The sequence below is a fragment of the Streptopelia decaocto genome (genome assembly GCF_964273445.1).
Source record: "Streptopelia decaocto genome assembly, chromosome: 1".
Classification (NCBI taxonomy): Eukaryota; Metazoa; Chordata; class Aves; order Columbiformes; family Columbidae; genus Streptopelia; species Streptopelia decaocto.
This window is the reverse complement of record NC_138663.1, coordinates 28,281,471-28,306,470: the sequence shown is the minus strand read 5'-3', so window position 1 is coordinate 28,306,470 and position 25,000 is coordinate 28,281,471. Positions and strand designations below refer to the sequence as shown.

General features: G+C 37.0%; 1 protein-coding gene across 3 annotated transcripts in view; it reads left to right on the top strand.

Annotated features, from left to right (window-relative positions):
• Positions 1–25,000, top strand: part of FOXP2 (forkhead box P2) — a 424,704-nt gene that overhangs the window by 390,902 nt on the left and 8,802 nt on the right. For all 3 annotated transcript variants that reach the window (XM_082075945.1, XM_082075946.1, XM_082075944.1), the window contains 3 exons: positions 40–161; positions 1,466–1,535; positions 2,396–2,559. In XM_082075945.1, coding sequence (XP_081932071.1) covers positions 40–161; positions 1,466–1,535; positions 2,396–2,559 — 356 coding nt within the window. The remainder of the gene's footprint in view (positions 1–39; positions 162–1,465; positions 1,536–2,395; positions 2,560–25,000) is intronic.

The window sequence follows — 25,000 nt, the reverse complement described above, 5'->3', positions numbered from 1 at the left end:
TAATTTTACTACCTTTTCCCCCTTTTGTGTCTGATTTAGAATGCAGTGCGTCATAATCTTAGCCTGCACAAGTGTTTTGTTCGAGTAGAAAATGTTAAAGGAGCAGTATGGACAGTGGATGAAGTAGAGTACCAGAAGCGAAGGTCACAAAAGATAACAGGGTACGTTGGTGGTTGGTTTTGTTCAACTGAGTTGTTCTGTAATTCTGTAACCTAAGTGAGTCCTCTGTGTACTACAACCTGACAGACAAAGTGAGCACTTATGTGGAGAATACGTAGCAAGCTAATAGCTGTGCTGGTGCATTCTCTTCAGTGAGCTAACATTTGTTTCATTTTTGTGGTAAATGCTATTTTCTGTACATTCCGTGCCTGCCTACCTTTCCCATATAGTTTGCTGCAGAGGAAAGTGATAATGGTTTTTGTTTTTCCAATGTATTTCACCATGTGTTTGTCATTTTAATTCCATCTGCCATAAGTTCTTCTACTATATATTAAAAATAGCGCTGTGTACATATGTTGCCCATGTGTTAGAGTTTCATATGTGCTTGTTTTTACTGTAAACCTTTGACAGAAGTAGGGAGTCGTTCAAGGTCATTTTGGAATATAGGTATCATGCACTACAGTCCTGACCTCAAAAATATCTTCTTGATGAGGGTAGTATTCATGAGAAGCCTTCACAGGAGGACCTTTGGCATGCTTACTGCCCTACTTTCAAATTAATCCCATGTCAGTATGACTGATTCTGTGGATGCTTTTTATTCCTTTAGAGTATATAATTCGTTTTGATAAAACCATTCAGAATACCAAAGGTGCGGAGAGGGAAGCTGGAGGTTTTTCTTTGCAGGAAGGTATTTGTATTTCTGTTTGTAAACAGGCACCCAGCTGACCTCTGGAGGCACAAATTTTATTGAAAATAAATTCTATGGTGATCTGGTAGATAGTATTTTTAGTCTGATTTAAATACGGTACGTTCCACTTGCTGGAAACTAATTGATCCACTGTATTGTTCATTTACAATGTTGTACCCTCATAGTTTCTCGGGTGGGAAGAGTAAGATCCTTTTATTCAGCACCTTAGCGTGGTTGTGTCTAATGTATTCAAATGTGTACCGGTGTTAATTCAGAAAACCAAAACCAAATGACACAGTAAGCGTAGCTGAGGCAGGTGTTGTACAAAGTTTAAAGCTATCTCTGTCAAATTCTTTCAGTGAAATCAGAACCTTTACGAGTCACTACGGCCCTGCTTTTGGAGCAAATTTCCACGTGGCCCTAATTACAACGAGGCTTTTGCTTTGCTGATGCGAGTAAATCACTGTGTTCTAGCGGGTTGAGCCCCTTCACCCCAACTTCATTTCATTTTCCTTTTAAAACTCTGGTCTTCTGAGCTGAAAAACCAATCCATTAACCCAATGAGCCAGCCAGGGTGTCTGCCTGTTACTTAAACTTTGAAAAATCATTTATTTTCAGAAGCCCGACGTTAGTGAAAAACATACCCACCAGCTTAGGCTATGGAGCAGCTCTTAATGCAAGCTTGCAGGTAAAAAATACTAAATTATTCTTTCTTTGTACACACTAATTATGTTCGTATGTGTGACATACTTAATTTCCTGTTGTACTTTGGTATAGAGTTACCTATATTTATGTTTGTGTGTGGACCCGGTAGTCATTCTAAATAGTTGGGTTTGTCATTCAAGTAAGTTGTGTTACCTAGCACTGCAAGTACTAGTTCTTATTCATGCTACTTTTGATGTGAAGAAGCAAGAAGGACACCCTGTGGCAAAATCTGGAACACTCAGTTTTGCTGCAAATGTTAGATTGATAGAAGCTTTTGCAAATGCATGTGGATATGCATTAATATTTATCCAAGCTGTCATAAATGATTTCACATCATAGTGTTGGGGAACATGGTGCTCATGGCAAAAACTTTAAAGTTTAATTATAATATATAATTTTTATGCAGAAGAGGCAAATGTCAGGACTTTTTTATTTTGAGTTAAGTTCTGGTCATTTTTTAAAGTATAGCAGCTGCCTGCATTATAAAGGAGCCATACATTGTGTGGAAGGGCATAGGGGTTAAGTGTAATTCAGTCAAAAAATGATGTAAAACTAGAAAGTGCTATGAATATTGGAACATAGTTAATAATGGAAAGTAATGAAACCTATATAAGAGAAATAGTAAACCAGAAATACAGCTGCTGTTATATTCAAATGTGAAAATAATTGGAAAATGCACAAAATCCTTGTGACCGCCTGTACAACTACCCAAAATTGTGTGTGTGTACTTCCATGCACACATTCACACAGCTTTGTGTGTGTACATTCATACGTGTATGAACATTTAGAGTGATTTGTGTATATATGAACTAATAATTTTATTTTTACTCTTCGTTTTGTTAGGCTGCACTGGCAGAGAGTAGTTTACCATTGCTTAGTAACCCAGGACTGATAAATAACGCATCCAGTGGCTTACTGCAGGCAGTCCATGAAGATCTCAATGGTTCACTGGATCACATTGACAGTAATGGAAACAGCAGTCCGGGCTGTTCTCCTCAGCCTCACATGTAAGTGCTCTTAGCATCCTTTCAAGAAAAAATGCCTCACTCTAAGACACAATGTTACTGAAAAGTGCTTTGAAACATGGTAAGTGAAACATCTGGAATGTTTCAACTAAACATTTGTATTAAAACACTTAAATAGATGGGTCTTCTTTTACTTCGTAGTAAGATTGGTGTAAGCATTTATTAAAAAAAAACCAAAACAAACAAACAAACAAACCTCTTTAACTGGCTTGCAAGCATTGAATGTAACGGGAGGCTGATATCTGTGGTCGTTTTCACAGCCTGGTATGTAAGGTATAGTCGGAATGTTCATGTTAGAATTAGTTGTAATTTTAACTGTGAGTCTCTAAACCATTTATGAACTGTAGTAGAGATATTGCCCATTTATATAAACCGTAAAATGCAAAGTTTAACTGTTGCCCACAGTTTACATAGAAGCCAGTAAAGTGTAACTTTTTGTCTGTCGTATAAATCAGTGTAATTACATATTCAAGTTTAATTACTGGTGCGTCTGTATTGGCAAGGTTTATATGTTATATTTTATGCAAGACTACGATTCCTATTAATATTTAGCAGCTAACTATATCATTAATTACTCTAAAATCTTTCCCCTACCATCTTTTTAATGGAGCTGAGAGAGTGGAAGTATTAAAAATTGATGTATTGTGGATTTCAGAAATGTGTCTCAAGCTTTAGAAATGCCTGGCCTTAATCAGTGGTGTCAAACGTGGCAGTTTCTTGTTTACTAAATAGTAAAACATGTATCTTGGAGGTATTGTTTCCCAGGTTATTTATATAATAATTAGCAGTGTGATATCTAAGTAGACGTAGATTTAAATTTACTGTAGGATGATTTTTAATGTCTATGTACAATTATGGTCTCTTGTTTCCCTGTGTTTAAAACAGCTGATCTGATTTGCTTTCTTTCATTCCATTTTCTGTTTCACATTTTTAATGTTCGTTTTAATTTCTAGAGTGGGATATTTAACAGTAACAGTAATTGAGACCAAACTCCCTTTTTACTTATGCTCTGGTGTGTGGAGAATCCATTTTGATCTGACCTTTTTAGGGGAAATATTTTGCCTGGTTTTCCTTCTTTTGTTTGGCATGTTAATATGTCTATGATTGCATAGAAATGTTTATTGTCACACATTTAATTGTTTTATTGCACATTTATTCTACTTGCCTTTGAAAATAATATGCTGTGAACATTCATGTATTTTATCAGGTTCCAAACCATTACTTTTTCAAAATGGAAAAATTTGTCTTTTGGAAGTGTCTTTAGATGTATTAAATAATACAAAAGAAGTAATAAAACTTGAAGTAGAAAGAACATGAATATATGCTCTTGAGAGTAACTCTACTCTAAAACAAGTAAAGTGAGCAATCAGACAAAAGTTTTTATATCCCATGCTTTATGCTATCAACCATGCAGTGGGTAGCTTGAGGCCTTTTACTTTTAGCAGTTCTCCTGAGTATGCTAATGCTCTCTTCCTGTATAAAATGCCAAGACAATAAAACTTTAAAGAGCAAACAAGAGTTAGATCATGTGTGTTAAAAACAGCTACTTTACAGAAAAAAATGACACTTGCTATTAAAGTTGTTTTGTAAGTGTTTGGCAGATCTGTTTACATATCTTATGTACTGTCTGCCATTCCGCTGGATAAACTGAGATTTCTGTGCATATGATTATGTAGATAGGGCTACATTTATTGCTGTGTTTATAGCTAAAATACAGCATATTGTAGCGATTCTTGCCTATAAAAAAGGCAAATAACTTGAGGTACGCCCTAACTCAAAATTCAGCCTTCTTCTCTCATTTCTATGATACATCATTTGTCAAAACTGGCAGTTACGGGACTTGCCATGGTGGCTTTTTTGAAAGTTAGTACTACGTGTTGCTCAGTTCTTGGTAGATTGAAGGAAAAGCATGTAAATGCTCTGAGGTACCACTGGAGAAAGAGGTTATGCTCATTCATCCCTTGCACCCAATTTAGTGTAGGATTACTGGGCTTCTGTGAAACCATGAACTGTCAACCAAAAGATACAGAATATGACCAGATATCTGCTCACTTGTGAAATTTTTGCCTTTTCCTTGCCAAGGATTCCTTCCCACATTTGGTTTGGTTTTTTGTTAGTACGTTTTTTGTTGTTCATTGTTTGGGGTTTTTTTGTTTGTTCGTGGGGGTTTTTTGTTTGTTTTGGTTTTGTTTTAATAAGAAAGAGTTAATATACTGGAAAACAAATATTTTATTGCCACAGACATCCACTTACTTGTAGCTTCCTGAGAAGGTTGACCCAGGAAGTCTGGGCATTTCTCCCCTAGAGCAGTGTTCTTGGGGGATCATAATTACTGCACTCACCTATAAAGTAGGTGGCTTTATTAGTCTCCAGGTAGACTGAACCTCCATCTCCTGATTCCCAAGGAAAATGTACTAGCTGCGATACTAGGAATATGCTGAGCAATTGCATTGCCATCTTGAAGCTGGCACACAACCAGGAGCAATGGAGCATAGTACTGGGGAAAGAGAAAAGAGGTTGCATGCCATTTAGAGACCAGAGCATTCAGCTGGGAAGGGGCAGAGTTTGGATTCTAGACAAGCTTCCAGGGAGACACATTTGTTTGGTAGTAGAGCATCAGCAGGAAATGCGAAGAGTCTAGTGACAGTGTCAAAGCCAAGCATCTCAGGCATTTGGTTGTTAGAATTGTGCTGGATTTCATTTTATCAGATAAATGTATGTTAACAGAGCTTTCTTATTTTGGAATGCTCATATTATTTTTTTAGCATAAATTTATCTTTTTATAAACGTAATGAAAATTGTGTGTATATATAGTAGTCAGTAATTCTGTGCTTTCAGCATAAGAACATTATCAGAGAAATTGATTTCTTTTATTGTAATACCTTCACTCCTGAGTGACAGAAAGTGGGGAAATTGTTCCAGTCTTTGGATTTGAAGCTGGAACTTCACATCTAGTTTTCAAAACAGAGTAGTAAAAGCAGTTAGAATTGGCAACATATCCACCTGTGGACACGTATCCAACATAGGTAGGTGAATCAGCTTACTTAGAAAACAGTCACTGTTCATTGAGTAGAGGAAGACTGTAGGTATAGAACTTCAAGTAAATGTATAGCATTTAAATGCTTGTTAAGTGCAGTGAGTCCTAGCCAGTGTATTTAGGGCAGTGGCACTTTACAAGCTTGCAGTTTTTGCCTTGGGTAATGATATATATATATAATATGCTCCATTTCTTACACTTCTTGTACACTTAAAAATACTACAGTAAGTCTTAGCTGATCAGTATATCCATGGCATGGTAGTTGGGAAATCTCCTGTACTAATAATTATGTAAAGCATCTGAAATTTTATGCCGTAAGCTTCCCAGTTTCCATTGCGAGTCTGATGAAAGATGGTAATTTCATGATTTGGTATGCAGCATATCACTGGTAGGATCTCAAATCCTAGGTTTACTTTCTGTGTTTTAGCAGTATTAAATCCAAGTTTTGTCTTTGATTAGTCTTCAAATCTGATTCCTGGTAGGTTGATGTTGGCACTAAGTACTCCCTTGACATAAATGTTCACAGAGAAGATACTTTACTTAGTGTGGTCATGTATGTTCTGTTCAAAATGCCAGTTTCCTCTAATATCAGTTGTCAAATATGTCAAACAATCATCTTTTCATTTAAGTCAATGCTTGAGACTCTGTTCTTCCTTCATTTTTTGAACATGGACTGCTCCAAGATCACTGTGGGTTTTAACTGATAAGCAGCCGGTTTCAAAGTGACAAACACAACTGAAGGTATTTTATATGCAAAAATTCATTATCTATATAGTAGTAGGTGCTGCTAATCATGTGTAACGATTGTAAATGGATTTTGTTAGAAGCTCAACAGTACACATCTTTGGGGTATAAATGCATACTTCTGAAGTGAAAAAAGAAACCACAAATATCCCAACAAGTGCAATTAAAGCTGCACAGCTGTAGGAAACTTTGGAAGAACCTTCATCCGTGAAGAAACAACAACAGTGGATAAGACACAGAATGATACTTAGGGACAATAATGACAGTTCATGCATTAGTGATAACACAATTTCTTTTTAACCTACATGTCATAGCCAATATACTGCCAAGGAGTTTTGGAGGGATTTGATAGTTCCTTCAGAGACAATAAATTTAGGTTCTTAAATGAACCTCAGGTTCATAATGAAACGAACTTTGTGCTGTTTTTTTTCCTGTCTCTGTTACATATTCAAGATTTCTAATTCTTGGGATGGAGTGTCAGGGATGGAAATGATGTTCAGCTGTGTTTCTGGTGTTTGTCTGTGCATTTGCACTAGATTGATCACACTTAAGTGGTTTTTGCAACTGGCATGGACCAGGGTGTTTTATCACGAGAACACTTAGTGCATGTCTTGTCCACGTGTTCATATTTTTGCAAATGTATCATGGAAAATGCCATTTCACTTCATTTATAAACTTCAGGGAAAAAGGTAAAATTTTAATCTGCAAAGCTGTTCATTCATAGCAGTTGAGGAAACAAAAATGCAAATATCCTACTGGTGAAGTTTTGTGGAAGGAAGCTGTCGTCATGGTTTTCTCCCTGCTCACGCTGTATGACAGTGTAGATTTAAGGCAACACAACTATCTCTTATATTCTCAGTTAACATATGAAAATAATCTAGTTTCTAACAGCAAATCCAGAATCCTGAAGATAATGGATGTCATTCTAATGTCTAGAATTTTAATTGTTGATTGCTTTTTTAAAAAAAGTACAGTAAAAACAAAAAATTGTTTTTTTAGAGTCACTTCTTAAAAAGTGAATTCCTATATCCTCATATCAAATATGATTCTTTGTGTTCAACTATTGTAGCACAGTTCTCTGTAAGACAGGAATTGTTTGAAGCCAAATGTCAAGACACACATATATCCCATGATTTTTAAAGCTGTTTCTAGAAAACTTTTAAGTTACGTTGTTTTTAGAAAGAATAACTTTTGTCCAAATTAACAAGTGTAATAGTCAGTCTGAGATGAATTAGAAAAGCTAGCTTATCCAGTGTAGTCTTCGATTCTGCCTGTGAAAAGGTGAGTTCCAACCATCTGTGGTTTCAGTCACCTTTTCCTTTGTGTTCTGCAGTCTTTCCCAACCCTACTCCTTTACCTTTCCCACTCTTGCCCTGACTGGATCATTTCTTTCTACAGCTCTATCTGCATAATCATCAAACTTGGGTCTTTTTTTTATCAAACTTTTTTATCTTTAAATTTTATTCCCAGAGGCAAATATGATTATTCTGCTCTAAGATCATTTACTTTTGAGGTGCTTCAGTTTGAAAGCATTCCATTGTCAGGTCGTTCCCATATCTGATTATTCCAGTCCCCCACTGTTAAGCTTTCACACCACTTACAGTAGGTTACCTATCATTCCAGTTTTAATCCCTTTCATTCCCTTGTTTCTTTAACTTCATAATGTTCCAGTCCCCTGTCTTTCCTTCTTTTTTCTTTTTTTTCTTTCTTTTGTTATTGCATTGTCCCATTTCATGATCTCTTTGCATTTACCTTAGAGGCTTGTTCTCTTCTAGGAGACTGCTATGATCTGAGTCTCTTGTTCATTGTATAAGACTTGACATAGTGTATAAGAAAACAAACTCTCGAAACACATCAATTAACAGGGATGTAACAAGCATTATTAAATAGGTGAGAAGCATGTAATTGAGTGGATGAATGTGGTAGCAGTTACAATATTTCTGGGTATCCTTGTTCATCAAAGATGTTTAACCTAATCACATGATATTTTAATGCTTGTATAATTTAATTTCACACATTTTTATTCATAAATCTAACATAAGGAAGATAATGGGCAAAGAGACATTGTGACAACAATTGATTTTTATTTTTAAATGACAACAGGAATAGCTAGGAAACAGGATCTTAAAGATTATCGCTTTTGTCTGAGAATATTCCTGTTGAAAAAAGCTCTGTTGTGAGAATACGCAGTGAAATAGTTTTGACTTCACCTAGCATCTTCGCAAAGCATCTGAAAGTGATAGGCAAGTCCAGGAATCCAACACTTCATCATACTATTTTCTAAGCATTTACGATTTTTTTTTTGCCTACTGTTTGTATGGATCATGCAAGAGTAAACTCTTTTGAGTTGTTACTGTGCCTCCCTACTTTCATACAACCCTACTCACTTGTGGGCACTAATGGAAAAACAAGCAACGTTATTATTTTTCATTATTCCCATTGATGTAACTTTTCACTTGAATATTTTACTCAATGTTTATATTCTCCTGTTTTTGTTTTTGCATTACTTTACTTTTCAGTCCATTTTTCCTCTACATTTTGCTCCCGTTCATCAATTTTCTTGTCTTTCAAGACTGGTGTTCCAGTCCTTTGTCATTTCCTCCTTAGCTTCTAAATGTTACAAGTCTTACTTTGGATCAGAATTTACTATTTCTTCTTTACATTGTTCCAGCCTCAGTTGTTGCACTTTTACAGTGTATTCCCAATGCTCTTGACAAAAAGATCACTCCAGAGATAATAGTGCCTTCAGCTGAAAAGTGTCAGAACCCCATAGCATGGTTTGTAGAAGTTGGTAGACTCCTGTGGGGTTTCACAGAACCTTTTTGGAAGTTGTCTTGCTGAAAACTTTGTGGTGCTGTTGTCATGGGCAAGATATTTATGCTTTTCACATAACAGCTCTGTGTAAGAAAAGGCGGCATCTTAAATACTGTTATAGATGGTTAAAATGTGTTTGAAGTTGTGCAAAAAAATCTCTCTGCAATATGGTTGTGTAACTCTTAAATTTAGTTCATAAGAGATTCTTCTCTTTGTACAACACAAAAGCTGAAATGACAGTTCTATTTACAGTGTATTTCTAAAAGTACATGTACAGTTATGAATTTTATCCACTTTTTATGATTGCATTTGGATTTTTAGTAACTGTAATATGATAAGCCAAAATTTTTGGAAATGGATTCTCTAGATTTTTTTTTTTTTGTAAATGCACATGTCCGAAATGCACCTTTACGTTTACTTATTGTCTAAACAGTTAAATAAAAACATACAATTATAGCCAATTGGTAATGTTTATACCAGTAGTTTAAATTATGATACATAAATCCAAGCAAAGATTCAGTGAAAAATGTAGGAAATTATGCTGAAGAAGTATTATTTGACTGCTATTTAGACTTCAGGAATTTTAGAAAACTCTGGGCACTATATACACTTCAAAAGACTAAAACTTTCAATGCATTTTTTTAAGAGTTTATAGAAAGACTTTGTCACAGTGTGAAACCCCATGTGTAGGTCACATTAAAGTAATCAAATCTCCAGATGACTAAAGACGTGATTATACCTGGTAAAGTCCATATACAAAAGCAGTGTTCACAATCTTATGGCAAAGTGCAGAAAATGTGCTCTTGGCATCTAATGGCAGTCTGTGATTTAGAACAGTGCTGGGAATGCATATGTGTAGCCCAGACCCTTGATGTGGTCTCCGTTAGGGTTATAACTGCAGGTATTCCTATGGTTTCCTCCAACTAAACAACAACATTAAATGTATATCTTAAATTAGGCTGAACAGATCCAGTAGTCTTCCTCCTTTAGCTTGACTTACCAAGTTCATTGGTTCCATTGTACCCATTAATAGATGTTTAATGATGTTTCAGAGCCTTTGTATGATCATGGCCTCTCACTAACCATTTTCAAGGACTTCCATAAGCTTCCAATTGAGATGGAGAAGGGGAAATATTTCTTTGATACAGTATTAATGCTCTGATAGTAGTACTCTGGGTAATTAGGGACTTCCCCCAACTTGATTTTTGTTTTTCTTTATGTTTCTCCTCGTTCATTCCTTGCAAATTTGGCATTATCAGACATCACAGCTGAAAAATGCTCTCTGAGCTTTTATCTCCTCTTGTTTGAATAACACAGGAATGTTGTGGGCAACTGTGTCATACAATTCCTCTCCTAAAATTATCATAATCCATATCAAATTTGAAAGCCATTGCAGAACTTCATTCCTTTGATTATAAGCCGCTATCTTCTAGCTTGCATAGTCTTTCTTACTCTTCCTCTTTGTTTCTCAAATGTGCTCTAGAGAGCACACTGTGAACTTTGAAGTTTTGTTTTGGTAAACCAAACAGGCTCTTACAGATACAGCTCTTATAGAAACAGACTCTTACAGACTGTCTGTTCTCATCTTTCTAGTAGCCACTCCATAAAACTACTCAGTTCGGATTTATTTTCTTGTGTAGGTTTTAACATCTTTTCAAAGCGTTCCAGATGTAGTCGTATATCACGTGCTTCTTCATTCTCTCTGTTCTTATGGGGCAAAAACATATTTTACCTAAATTTAACCAAACCGTTGTGGTTTATTTTTATAATAAAGTATTAAAGGATGGACTGGGGGGTCCTGTTGTTATAAGTGCTGTACAAAAGGCAAAATGAAAAGGATTTTCAAATCCCTGCCCCAAACTCTTCCAGTATTTAGGTAGTAATTTAATTGTTTAATTTTTGAAAATCATCTTCAGCTATAGTTTGAACGGAAGGTGTTTACTTACTTACACTACTGTCACTATGTAGAATAGCATCAGGCTTTGTTTAGAGAAGTGTTTGACACAATGTCAGTTGGCATTAGACTGCACTATAGATAAGATAAATGAAAAGGTAAACCATGACTGGTAGCAGTGAAATAACTAGAGATGAGGACTCATCAAGTAGTGTTCTGTTACTATGCATGCCCTTTTATTCATGGCATCATGAAATAAATAATTACGCCTTTGTGTCCATCTGGAGTTACTATAATTACAATTTGAAACTTTTTTGTTGTTGTTATTTTGTGGCTAGATATTTACAGATGTATTAATGAACAATTTGGCCGGAATATACTGTCTGGTGAAGCAGAACTTTGCATTAAGCACAAGCCAAAGTAAGCACTTAAGAGGCAGGATATGTTAACCTAGGCTCTGTGATATCTCAAATATCTCTTAATCAACTCAATCTGCATGCAGACTATTTTTGTGCTTTCTTGCAGAGGCCATAAAGATATAACATATTCTTCAGATGTGTTGCCCATCACATCAGGAGAGGTGCCTGAGGACTGGAGGAAAGCAAATGTCACTCCAGTCTTCAAAAAGGGCAAGAAGGAGGACCGGGGTAACTATAGACCGGTCAGCCTCACCTCCATCTCTGGGAAACTGATGGAACGACTTATCCTTGGTGCCATCTCAAGGCATATCGGGGATAAGAGGGTCATTAGGGGCAGTCAGCATGGCTTCACCAACCTCACTGACTTTTATGAGGACATAACAAGATGGATGGATGATGGCAGAGCAGTGGACATGGTCTGCCTTGACTTCAGTAAGGCATTTGACACAGTCTCCCACAGCATCCTCACAGCTAAACTGAGGAAGTGTGGTCTGGATGATCAGGTAGCGAGGTGGACTGTGAACTAGCTGAAGGGAAGAAGCCAGAGAGTCGTGGTCAATGGGGTGGAGTCTAGTTGGAGGCCCGTATCTAGTGGAGTGCCTCAGGCATCAGTACTGGGGCCTGTATTATTCAATATATTCATCAACAATTTGGATGAGGGAATTGAGTGTACTATCAGCAAGTTTGCTGATGACACCAAGCTAGGAGGAGTGGCTGACACGCCAGAAGGCTGTGCCGCCATCCAGCGAGACCGGGACAGGCTGGAGAGCTGGGCGAGGAAAACTTTAATGAAATATAACAAGGGCAAGTGTAGAGTCTTGCATCTGGGTAGGAACAACCCCAGGTGCCAGTATAAGTTGGGGAATGACCTATTAGAGAGCAGTGTAGGGGAAAGGGACCTGGGGTTCCTGGTGGACAGCAGGATGACCCTGAGCCAGTACTGTGCTCTTGTGGCCAGGAAGGCCAATGGCATCCTGGGGTGTATTAGAAGGGGGGTGGTTAGTAGGCCGAGACAGGTTCTCCTTCCCCTCTACTCTGCCCTGGTGAGACCTCATCTGGAGTATTGTGTCCAGTTCTGGGCCCCTCAGTTCAAGAAGGACGAGGAACTGCTGCAGAGAGTCCAGCGCAGGGCAACAAAGATGATTAAGGGAGTGGAGCATCTCCCTTATGAGGAAAGGCTGAGGGAGCTGGGTCTCTTTAGCTTGGAGAAGAGGAGACTGAGGGGTGACCTCATTAATGTTTACAAATATGTAAAGGGTGAGTGTCATGAGGATGGAGCCAGGCTCTTCTCAGTGACAAACAATGATCGGACAAGGGGTGGTGGGTTGAAACTGGAACACAAGAGGTTCCACTTAAATTTGAGAAGAAACTTCATCTCAGTGAGGGTAACAGAGCACTGGAACAGGCTGCCCAGGGGGGTTGTGGAGTCTCCTACTCTGGAGACATTCAAAACCCGCCTGGACTCCTTCCTGTGTAACCTCATCTAAGTGTTCCTGCTCTGGCAGGGGGATTGGACTAGATGATCTTTTGAGGTCCCTTCCAATCCCTAACATTCTGTGATTCTGTGAGATCTTAAATCTGTAATAGCATAGAAATGAGAGGCATGATTAGTATTCACATGTTGTTAACAATTTGGTGAAATGTTCTGGGAAAAGTTAGAGTAAGTTTGAAGTGTTAACATGTAAGAGCAATCATTGGTGTAAATATGATGTGGTGATGACTGGATATGCAGTCATTCGTAAGACTCTAGAAATTGTAGCAGGTCACCAACTGAATGCGCGCTGACAAAGGTATGTGGTTGTGGAAGCAACCTTAACAGGAATGCTGTATGTAAAAGCAAGCTCTGTCTGTCTTCCACCTAGTTCTTCTGATTGGCCTTTTCTGAAGCCTGAGGAAGGACTAAAAATATTAATAGTAGGTTCGTGAAAAAGAGACAAACTGAGTGCGGAATTGATGATAGTCTTCAGAATGCTATATGGAGAATATGGGAATGAACTTGTCCTTCTCCACTGGGAACAGGACAAGAAATAATTGGTTAGTATTTCAGCAAGAAGAGTTAGGGTAGACACAAGAAAAAGTAAAATCTTTCTGACTGTAGGATAATTAAATGTTGATATGTGGACCAGCACAGAGAGACTGTTGAACCCTTGATACTGGAGGCTTCTAAGAGCAAATTAGAAGTGGTCAGAAGTGGCTTAGGTATAAATGATCTTACTTTGGAGTAGGTGAAGCGGTTGAAGAGACTATATGATCTGTTGAGGTCCCTTGCAACCCTATTTTCTTCCATTGTTTTGATAAATCTGGAAAAAGTAAGGTTTTTTTCATGTATGCCATATCTGACTAGAGGCTAGCTGAGATTGTCCAAATCCATTTACTTTGTAATCTAGAACAGATGTCATAGCTAAATATCTTTAAGCACTCTTATTTTTAAAATTGAATGAACTTTGGCTTTACAAAAAAAATATACAGTGAGTGTAAGATTCAACTAATGTGAGAAATATCAGCTAGGGCAGTGCAGACAGTCCTACACAGGCCAGTTTGACCCATTCATCTCTACCGAGTGTGACGTGCGATTCTACTTGTTAAATGCTGCCATCAACTATTCAGCAAAAAACATATTGAAGGGCTGGCCGTTCTCCAGGCTTCTTGTAGCAGGCAAAGCCTAGTCATCACTTCAAGTCCTAGCTCTTAAACATTGCAAAAGTAAAATAGAAGATCAATGATCCAAGAAACTTTGCCTATGAAAAGGAAATATTTTGGTAGCATCCTGCTGAAAATTCTTAAACACACTCATCGAACATACCTGTTAATCAACATTTTCAGTGAAGACTGTTCCAGAAGAAAATATGTACCATGCCCAGGTTTAAGTGTAATGCCATCTAATCCCTTGCTGCTGCAACAGAACAAAATGTTGAGGTGCAACTGTGTAAAAAATATGATTTGCTTATAAAATCTCAGAAAAGTATACAGGAAGTATTTGTAAAAGAACTTATTTTCAACTTTTTGCCTCTAATTATCTGATCAGCCAAATGCTTTCCAAGATAGTAGAGTTTTGCTGATGTAAAAGTTTTCAACAGAAATAGAGAAACAATTTATTATAGCCTGTATTTATATTTAGATGTATGAAAAACACACATAGTACAGTCCAGATTCTCTCTCACCTTTTCCTGGATCCTTGAATAGGTTTTCACATTTTGCATAGACAACATTCTCTGGCTCTAACCTGCAAAGAACACTTGAGATATTTAGTTGTTGCTGCTATATTTCTGTGTAACAGGTACAATTTTTAAAACTTCCCAACCATTAGGTACTACAGAGCATGCCATATCCACAGCCTCTTTTAAACTTTGTTGTTTTCAAGCTTGCTCTTTTTCAATGATTCTTCAACAACCCGAAAAATATTCAGACACTCAAAGCTATCACACTTTGTCATTTTCCTTTGAATTTTTACCTTAAAAACTTCTGTGCTCTTTCTCCCTAATCCTCTTCTTTGTTTAGCATGTTAACTTTTGACTTCTGAACTAGATGCAGTTGAAAGACTTCAGAGACCTGTGCCCTAAGCTAATTCCTAGTCAAGCTCCTACTTTTTTTGCGGTTGTATCACAGAGAAGATACATTTGTTTAGACACCAAAGGGAGCAAGCCAATGTCAAGGTTGGGAATTTTAGTAAGAGTCATGAGAATCAGAAAATCTATGTTAAATGTCATATTCTTAATCAGAACTTGATCCTTAAACATTTTGATCCTGTAGGAAGGGCTAATTGTGCATGAGTTTTGAGCCTTATTTGATATTAAAAAAAAAAAAAAATACTGTTAATATGTCAGTTTTCCAGAAAGATCCTTTCTTTATCTACAGTTGAAAGATTTCATCTGATTATTTTTGTATTATTAGCATTCATAGCTGATAATATGTTGGTGCAGATAGGGTATCCCTGTTTATTGTCTTGACAAATTTACAAAACAAAACAAAGACCTAGTCAATTTAATTATCAGTTTCATAATCTAAGAAAAGACATTGTAAGTTTTCTTTACCCATTTTCAATCATAGATTTTTTTTTTTGTTAAAAGGAAATTAAATGATCATGTGGGTCTCTATCAGTTTATTCTTCAGAAATTTCTTTGTACAAAGCTAAAAGGAAGACTTTCCTTTTCATTCTCATTTGCCACCAATGTCCATTTTCAAACTTAACTTAGAAACTGCAAGTTTTAACTGTCCCTAATTTAAAGTGAACCAGTTTGTATTTATTTGTGATTGGGCAGGGTGAGAAGCACCAAACACTATCTCCAGCAACTTTAGGAATAAATGCATTGGTGTGTTTTGTGGCTAAGCTGCACAATATCATCCTTGAGTTGGGAAGTGCCTGTGATATAGAAAGGAAAAATGCAAGGTTTGCTTCTGATCTCTGGCTGGCTTCTGTGGGGTGTGGGTTAATAACTGTTAAACCATTTTCCTGTAGAGTAACGTCAGGCGATGTCTCAGAATTACTGAATACTTATATATTTTAATCCTATTTAAAAATATTTAATAAGTTAAAAATGCACAGCTGTGTAACTTACTGAGTATTTTAAAAACTTTTCTTTAGCAGTAACTCTGTGCATTTTTATATTAGAAGAATTTAGTAGTGGGATAACTGTAGTGATAAGATGATCATAAGTATGCCATCTTAAATTGGGCAACCCTTAAATGTGGGTAAGGTGAAGTGTCAACTTCTGCTTTTTTCCTGTATTTTCCCGATTTCCAAATTTCTAGTATATCACTTCACTCATATCTCCAAGCCACTACTCCTCTTGTGTTGACTTCAGGAGAGCTAAATTAAATAAATTCAATGTACTTCTATCATTTTTAATGCTTCCTCCTACAGATATGTTTAGCATACCATAGGTCAGTTCTGTTGTTCTTTTCTGGATTCTGCTATATTGTTTTTGAGAAGAGTGAATAATAGCTAAAAGGTAGTCAAGAATGTCCTAGTTGAAGTAAGGGCCTACTGTAAGTACATATACGTGTTTTCTATTATTTTTTCTGTCATTATTCTCTCCTAATTAGTCTAACATACTGGGGTTTCACTTCTTAAGCAGAGTTGCCATTGAGGGATTCATAATAATGTGTAGTTCCCAAGTGGTTTATTTTATTTCTTTTATTTGTCAGCAGTAAATGGATTGTCACAGTTAACTTTACATATGATCAATTTAAATATATCCTGTTGTTACTTCTGTTTATATCTTCTTCTGGGGTATTCATAATTATGTTCAAAATAGAAATCAAATGTAGGATCTTAAAGAATTCTTGCTGTTAACCGACCTCCATGTTGTGAAATAATCTTTGGTTCTTCCTTCATCCACCTAGTTCTATTACTGGCAAATCTTTGCATCTAATTTGAGATAGATTTTTGAAGTTTCTCACAGGATTTGCAAGTTAAAATCCATCCATCAGATGTCCTTGTTTACTGTTGTATTGCTTTTAGAAGTTTTGTACGGCAAGTCAAGTCAGTGATCTTATACATACTTGTTATTCCACCTCATTTGTCTAGTAGAAAAATACGTGGTTCACTATGTGTATCACCTTTGGTCATTCCACGTTCTCCCTAAGACTTCTGTCAGATGCATTGCATATTTCACTTACATCTTCTGCTGTGAATGAACTTCACAAGTGGAAATCTTGGCCCTAATGAAGTCAAGGGGAATTTTGCCATTGATTTAAATGAGATCTGGATTTCATCCCAGGAAACCATTTGTCTTCATGTCTTTGGCTTTCCCTAATTTCTTATTCAGCCTTCAGTCACTCCTAATCACTCCTAATCTCCATCTGATTTTTCTTGTGACTGCTTACAGCCTCATTTCTCAATTTTAGTTCATTAAAATCTTTTTTTTTTTTCCAAATAAGACAAAAAGTTCTTCCAAATCTGGAATCTTTTTATTAGATCTTTGAAAATTTGTGCAGTCTTAGTACAGTCTACAACATTAGCAAAATTGCTAATGTTGAAATCCAGAACCCTTTTATCTGTGCAAATACAAGCAAGAAAATATTTTTGGAGTTGTGGCAGAACTAATTGGGAACACCCTGTTAAGCAATGAGTTCCTGAGTAATTTTTCTGAAGGTTTGGTTTGTTGTTGTTGTTTGGTTTTTTGTTAATAAAAGTGTAATGCCTTAATATTTTCTGCTATCTATATTCACCTAAAATCCAAAAGATACAGAAAAAAATCACTTGTTCTTTTCTTCTGGGATTTTTTGCTTTAAACTGCCTTCTTAATACTTCATACCTCCCTTTCAGACACCCTATATTGCTTGTGGCATATTCTTCTCTTTAAAATATACCATGTGTTTACTTACTTCAAATTTTCAGATATTAATAACAATGGGTATTGCTGTCCCACTCCCCTCTGATATTAGAGATACATATGCATGCAGAGTAGTTTTCCTCTGCCATGTTCATGCTAGATCTTCACATCCAATTAATAATTTTTCTTGCCTTTTACTCTGGTCTTAAATTTGTAATACCTGGGTATTCTCTGATTTCTCCTGGGACATAAGAATATTCTGGGACCTGTCCTGTTTAACATCTTTATTGATGTCCTGGAGGATGGACCTCTTTCTCATCAGGTTTGCAGATTATGTCCAATTAGGGGGACCAGTTGGTATGTGTAAGGGTAGGAGAGCCATTGAGAGGAACTGTGTGGGCTGATGGACATCATCTTACGCCACCTCCTCTAGTGATGCACTAGAGAAGACAAAATTTAGTGGCTTAATTAATTATTCCAGTGCACTCCTATCCCCTGTCGGAGTCCACAGCAGTGCCTGCCAGGTGGGGCTGTTGCCCCTACTTTCTGTCACCAAGTCAGTGCAGCCCCCAGCTCCACCATAGTAGACTTGAAATCCTTAGTGATGGATAAGATGATAGATATGAAAAAAATTATGTGTTGAAGGTGGATTTTGTGCTTCATTGTTGCATTTGAGATAAGAAAAGGTTGCTACTTCTCTTTTTTTTCTCAGCACGGCCCTTGGAGGGCCCAGGGTGGAAGGGTGTAATTTGAAAGTGGCAGGTTGACAAAGCACATCCAGAAACACCCCCAACTGAGGCACAGGGCTTCTATAGGCATCACATTTCCAGTCTTCTTTCACCAGGATGTTTTAGCTTCACTCTCTCCTTAGCAAAATGAGGTAACGCACCCTCAGCGGCTTGACAGGGATATGTGACAAAAGGACCATCCTCCCTGCTAGAGATTTGCATATAGGCATTATTTTATCTAGAAATAATAGCACTTCTTCAGCTTTTCAGTATATGTGATAAATACATGGGGGAAGTGATTCCTGATGTTCAAGGAAAAATAATAATGGATTCTGTGACAGTTGTAGCATTACTGAATTTGTATTTAATTACTCATCTAATACGCTTTCTTCCTTTCTCAATATTTGGATTAGTATCTCCCTAAGTGGCTGTACATTTTCGTGTCAATAAACAGTTCTCTTCTACTTATGAAAAATAATAAACTTTTTATAATAGCATGAAATTGTAAAGAGACAAAGTAATAGAATTAGATACGTTGAAAATACTGTAGGATTTGAGGATTTGTCTCCATTTGCCTACCAAGGCATAAATATAAAAATTGTAGATCTGAAACAGTGGATTGGAAAGGAGAGCTTTTCTCTTTAAACTGCTGTGGAATATCCCCTGGAATATTCCCCTGAGGGAATAGCAGTCCAGATCTACTACTACTAAAAAAAAAAAAAAAAAAAAAAAAAGGATGAAACAAACAAAAAGCAGGTCAGTTACTACTATTTTACCAAATAATGTCTAGTGAAAGATATTTTTATGGAAAAGTCTAATGAAAATCACAGCTTTAAGAACACGGGGTCTGACAGAAATAAAAATTGTAAATAATATGTGTGTCAAGAGGTTAAACTAGGAAAATATTTTATATATTGTGAGATGTTAACACAAACATCTCTAGAAAACCAAGATGCTTCAGATAAAAATAAAGATTAAAAATGTTTTTCAGATACTGAAATACAGAAATGCACAGAACTAATTAGTTTGAACACAGTATGCTTTGTGGTTTAATAGGTTACCTTGTTGACCTGGACACAAAAATTTTCAGACTTCCAGAGTTTGAAAAATTCTGTAGCGGTGGATCTTTTTAAGGTCTTCTCCCAGAATATACATGGAACACTTTGTGGAGCGGAATCAAAATTGCACTTGGAGTTCAGGATGCCTACAGCATGAAAGAATTGAGGGCAGTGGGGGTAATAAGTAAAAATGGAAATAAAAATTGCAGGTGTCTAACGTAAAAAGTTACACTGGTACACTGGAAATGTGGAGTTCCATAAAAGATATTGTGTAACACAAATATTGCATGTTCTGGTTTGTTCTTTCATATGCTGAAGCATAGCCGACCTAATGGAAGTAAATGTAGTGGAGAAAAAGTACAATTTTAAGAACAAATTGGTTTTGAAGATGCAGTGTTTGTGGGCTTGAGGTTGTCTACAGGACTGTGAGGAAGAATGGATCAAACTCTACATAATTTGGTTTGGGAAACAGCTAAAGTTGTTTGGGAGCTACCTATTTTTTTTTTTTTTTTTTAACTTTTAAAAATCTTTATTACTTTAACAGGCAAGCAAAATCTTAAAAGAAATAATCAACGTAGGTTGTCATACCACATATGGCTTAGAAATTGTTCAGTCCCAAAGATTCCCTTGGGAAAACTTTCTTCAACTGAGTTCCAGAAAATTCGTCATCTTTATATACTTCTACATGAAGTCATTAAGAAAGCTAGTGAGTCAATAGTATCAAAATTAAAGTCTCATAGAAAATAAGCCTGGGAGGGACTTCAAGACATGATCTAATTTATTGCCCTCTGCGCCATTCAAAACCCAAGTAAGAAACTCCCTGGTGTTACTAGATGCCTAAGTCACCATAGCAATACAAAATACTTTCAGCTGCAACCCAGCAAAAGAAAAAAAATCACCCTTTCATGGCTTGAGACTGATTATTGCAACCCCTGTGTGAAATAAAAATGCACTGAAAGATCTTAAAAAAATTGTATGACATGCTGCAGACCATATGCTTGGCTACAAAGCTCACAGTAAGTGCATTGACCAAGGCAGCTTTTCTCTGTCAACATCTACAACCTCTTCAATACTAAGGCAAGAGCAAAGTCTTTTCAGTGCCAGTCATTACATTGACTTAACTGTCTGAGAGACTGTATCTCTTTCAATCACAATGTCCCACCACACTTCCCATTAAAATATTTTAGCAGAACATCAAAGATTTTGGGTGGATATGGGCAATAATGGTTAGAGGACTGAGATCTGAACTGTGGAATTTGTTCCACTGGGGATCGGATCCTGAAGGGGTCATGGCACTTCTCAGGCAGCTTTCAGAATTAAACACCAAACCCCACTTCATTTTTTTTTTTTCTTTTTCACATACACAAATAAGAAATTAATTAATTCTGTTTCTTTCTTGCATAGAATTGGTTGAAAGAAACAAGGGGAAACTTAAATTCCTAAATATTTGGTTTTGAAGAAGGGAAGAGCTCACGGCCTCTGTAGTAGCTCAGTTTGAGTGGTTATAAAAGGCATTGTCTGCCTTTGTATTTTTTCCAAAGAAAAGTTGTATTTTCTATTCAAAGCCTGGAATGAGCGCTATTTCTGCTAACCAAATCCAAACCTTGTTTACTGTAATTATTTATATTTTGTTGTCCTGCGTTCTCACTGCTGTTTTGCTGGATTTGCTATCCCCTTACATTAAAGCTGATGTGACATTAAACCTCTGTAGAAAACATGCTATCCATAATTGAGAATATTGTATCAAGTATCTTTTCTCCTTGTTGACACCAGCTCAACTCTATTTAATTAAGAAATCATGTACTTGGTTATAGAATCTGGTTGTTTTCTTGTCAGCAACAGCATACATTCTAATGTTTAAAAGTTGATGTAACACTTGTTTTGTTGCTGTTGCCTAGATTTTATCAGGATTTTAGTAGCTAATATACTAAACAAGTTGTCCCAAGGCAGATCTTGTGCGAAACTCAAAAGGCAAATTCACCTTGTATCAGACAAGTTATTGTAGGCTTTGGGAATTTGTCTTCATCTCTAAATATTTGGAAGTTACTTTATACATTCCTTCCTAGTATATATTTGTCCCTCAGCTGCCTGCCCTGTTATCTTTCTTTTTCCTTTGAAGCTTCAAAGCTCTTCTCCAGCAGCCTACAACTGTCTTCATGAGGCCTTTGTAAGTGTCCAGCAACCGTTACCTGTCTCCTGGCACTTAGCAGTCATTCCGGTTAAATGCTATAAACGATGGTGGTTTTAAGCATATGGTATAGATGTGAGAACATGAGAGTATGTAGCTGCAGTTTGCCAGTTGCAGGAGTGAGAGAAAAATCTCCATGTAAAGCATATGGAAGAGTGAATGTTTGAGGCAGCCACAGAGACAGAGGAACTTCATGTTCTGTGATCTGTGAACAAGGAAGAAGTAATGTGTTCAAATGAGCAGGTAGCTCTACAAGTTATTAGAATCTTTCTTTTATGTTACAAAGGTCTCTCACAGAGGATTTCATTTTGAAAATGCTGGGATACAAGGAATATTTTTTTTTTTTAACTCTAGATCCACCAATTGTAAAGAAGGTGATCCATGGAAATGAGCACGTTCATTTGCATGTATTTTTACCAAAAAGTTATTTGAAATAATTTAGTGTTGCCTTATTTTATTTTTCCTGCTGCTGCAGGCATCTCCTCACTGGTTACACTGCATTGTTAGTCCTGAGCTCAGGTAGAGGTCTAGTTCAGTAGGAGACAGCCATTTTGATAAGGTTATTTGGACATGATATAGTAATAATACCTGCTAAGGGATGACCTCATCATCCCTTTATTCTACCAAAGAGTTAGCAGTGACTGAACTCACTTCTCACAGATGTGTGTCTAACCCATTCATAAAGGTCCCCGAGGATGGGGACTCCAAGGCTCCCCAAGCAACCTGATCCACACGTCTGTACTAATTTTTAATTCCAGCATCTGACTGTTGCTCTTACTCTAACCTAAGACATCCTTATTTCAGCCTTTCTTCATATAATAGTTTTTTCTAAACCTCTGGCTGGATTTTCTCAAGTTGTCACATATTTGAAACCTCGTAATCTTCACCAACGTCCTTACATTACCTCCTACTTTGTTGATGTCTGTCAAGTTAATAGCCATGATCTCTATTCTATCTTCTATGTCATTAATATAAAAATACTGACTAGTTCTGAACCCAGGATTGGTCCATCAAGGAACCATACTGATCTTTGTTAAGATTCCAATTAGGTAGTAGATAAGTAAGTTTTGATCAGAGGACAGAAATCACTAAACTATGACTTGTTGTTAGGATTTGAGTAGCATGGTTATTAATAAAAAGACATGGCATAAATATTTCTTCAGAATTTATGCTTAAATGCTCAGTACTGCAAATGGAAATTTGTCCTTAGTACACAGCTCACATTGTATAACAAAATCGTAGTGTAGAATTTTGCAGATAAAGATTTAAATACATGTTTGTCTCTTGAAACACACATATTTTCGTATTAGTTACATACAAATACCAATCTCAATATTTTGCATTCTGTGTACAATAAATATCTTGGGATATATTATACTATACTGAAAGTCTTCAAGATAAGAATGTATTGAGCAATTTAAAAGATGGGTGTTCAAATCTTGTTTTGCTTACAGAAAAATAAAAAAAAAAAAAGTTTTTGGTTTTCACATATATTTTGTGTAGTTTCTTCCTCCTCAGAACATACATAAAAAAACCTATAAATGTAAAATCTTTTACATCTCTTACCACCATGCCTCAACTTTTCCTTTCAACCTTTGATTTTGAAAAACAAACTCTGAAGTTAAGAGAAATATTAGTTTCAAGAGACTATGTGTTTCTCCTTGTGCTGACACTTCCAGAAAGAGATGTTTGTATGGCAGTGTTTTCTATGAGCTGTATTCTTCAGCTGCTGGCAAAAAAGCCTATGAAATTTATTTTTGCATGGACAACTGAACTGCTTGATTTTGGTCTTGCTTTACTGTTGATCCTGAAGAAAGTATAGTTGACAAAAATGAAAGTTTTCTATCCTTATTAGTCTCCTAAGCTATTAATTCTTTCACAGATTAGTCATCAAAATAATCTTTGAACTGTCATTGCAAAAAAGAGGTCCTCAATACTAAAAAATTACAGCAAAGAGGAACAAGTATCTTAATATGTAGTGCATTTTTAAAAGACATTTCTTGTTATCCTCCCTGTTTGTACAGTGGCTGCACTCCAACCACAGAAACGCAATAAAAACAACCTGTGCGCCACCCTTAAAGGAACTGAACTCATTTGGTAAAAAAGTAAAAGTTCTGTAGTCAGAATGTTTTAAACATGGAAAGGAAAGCATAGCAATGAATCATAGAATGGTTTTGGTTGTAAGGGACACTTAAAAATCATCTAGTCCAGCACCTCTGCCATGGGTGGGGATATCCTTCATTAGATTAGGTTGCCAAAAGCCCCATTCAACGTGACTTCAAATACTTCCGGGGATGGGGCATCAACAACTTCTCTGGGCAACCTATTCCATTGTCTCACCACCCTCACTGTAAAAGGTTTCTTCCTTATGTCCAATCTAAACTTACCCTCCTCAAGTTTGAAAATGTCGCCCCTTGTTCTGTCACTACAGACCTTGGTAAAAAGTCTCCATCTTTCTCACAAGCCCCCTTTAAGTACTGAAAAGCCACAAGAAAGTCACTCCGGAGCCCTCTTTTCTCCAGGCTGAACAATCACAACTCTCACCATTTCCTCATAGGAGATGTGCTCCAGCTGTCTGATCGTTTTTGTGGCCCTTCTTTGGACCTACTCTAATGGGTCCATGTCTGTCTTGTACTGGGGGCCCCAGGGCTGTAAGCAATACTCCAGGTAGGGTCCCATGAGGGCAGAGCAGAGGCAGAGAATCACCTCCCTCAACCTGTAGACCATGGTTCAGTTTATGCATCCTAGGATAAAACAGGCTTTCTGGGTGGCAAGTGCACATTACTGCCTCATATCCAGTTTTTCGTCCTGCCGTATCCCCACGTCCTTTTCTGCAGGGCTGCTCTCAGTCCCTTCATCCCCCAGTCTGTATTGATTTTGGGGATTGCCCCAACCCAGATTCAGGACCTCATGCTTGGCCTTTCTGAATTTCACGAGGTTCACACGGGCGCACTGCTCAAGCCTGTCCAGGCTCCCCTGGATGGCCACCCCTTCCCTCCAGCCTGCACCACTCAGCTTGGTGCCATCCTCAAACTTGCTGAGGGTGCACTCGATCCCGCTGCCTATGTCATTAGTGAAGATATTAAATAGTATTGGTACTGGTACAGACCTTTGAGAGGCACCATGGATCAAGGAATATGCTAGATATACCAGTGCACAAAATGTGATTTATTAGGAGCAACATAGGGGACAGAAAATTGTAAAAGAATATTGTAAAAATAGTGTTGCAGCATCTGGAAGTGATTAATATGGCAAATATGACTTCC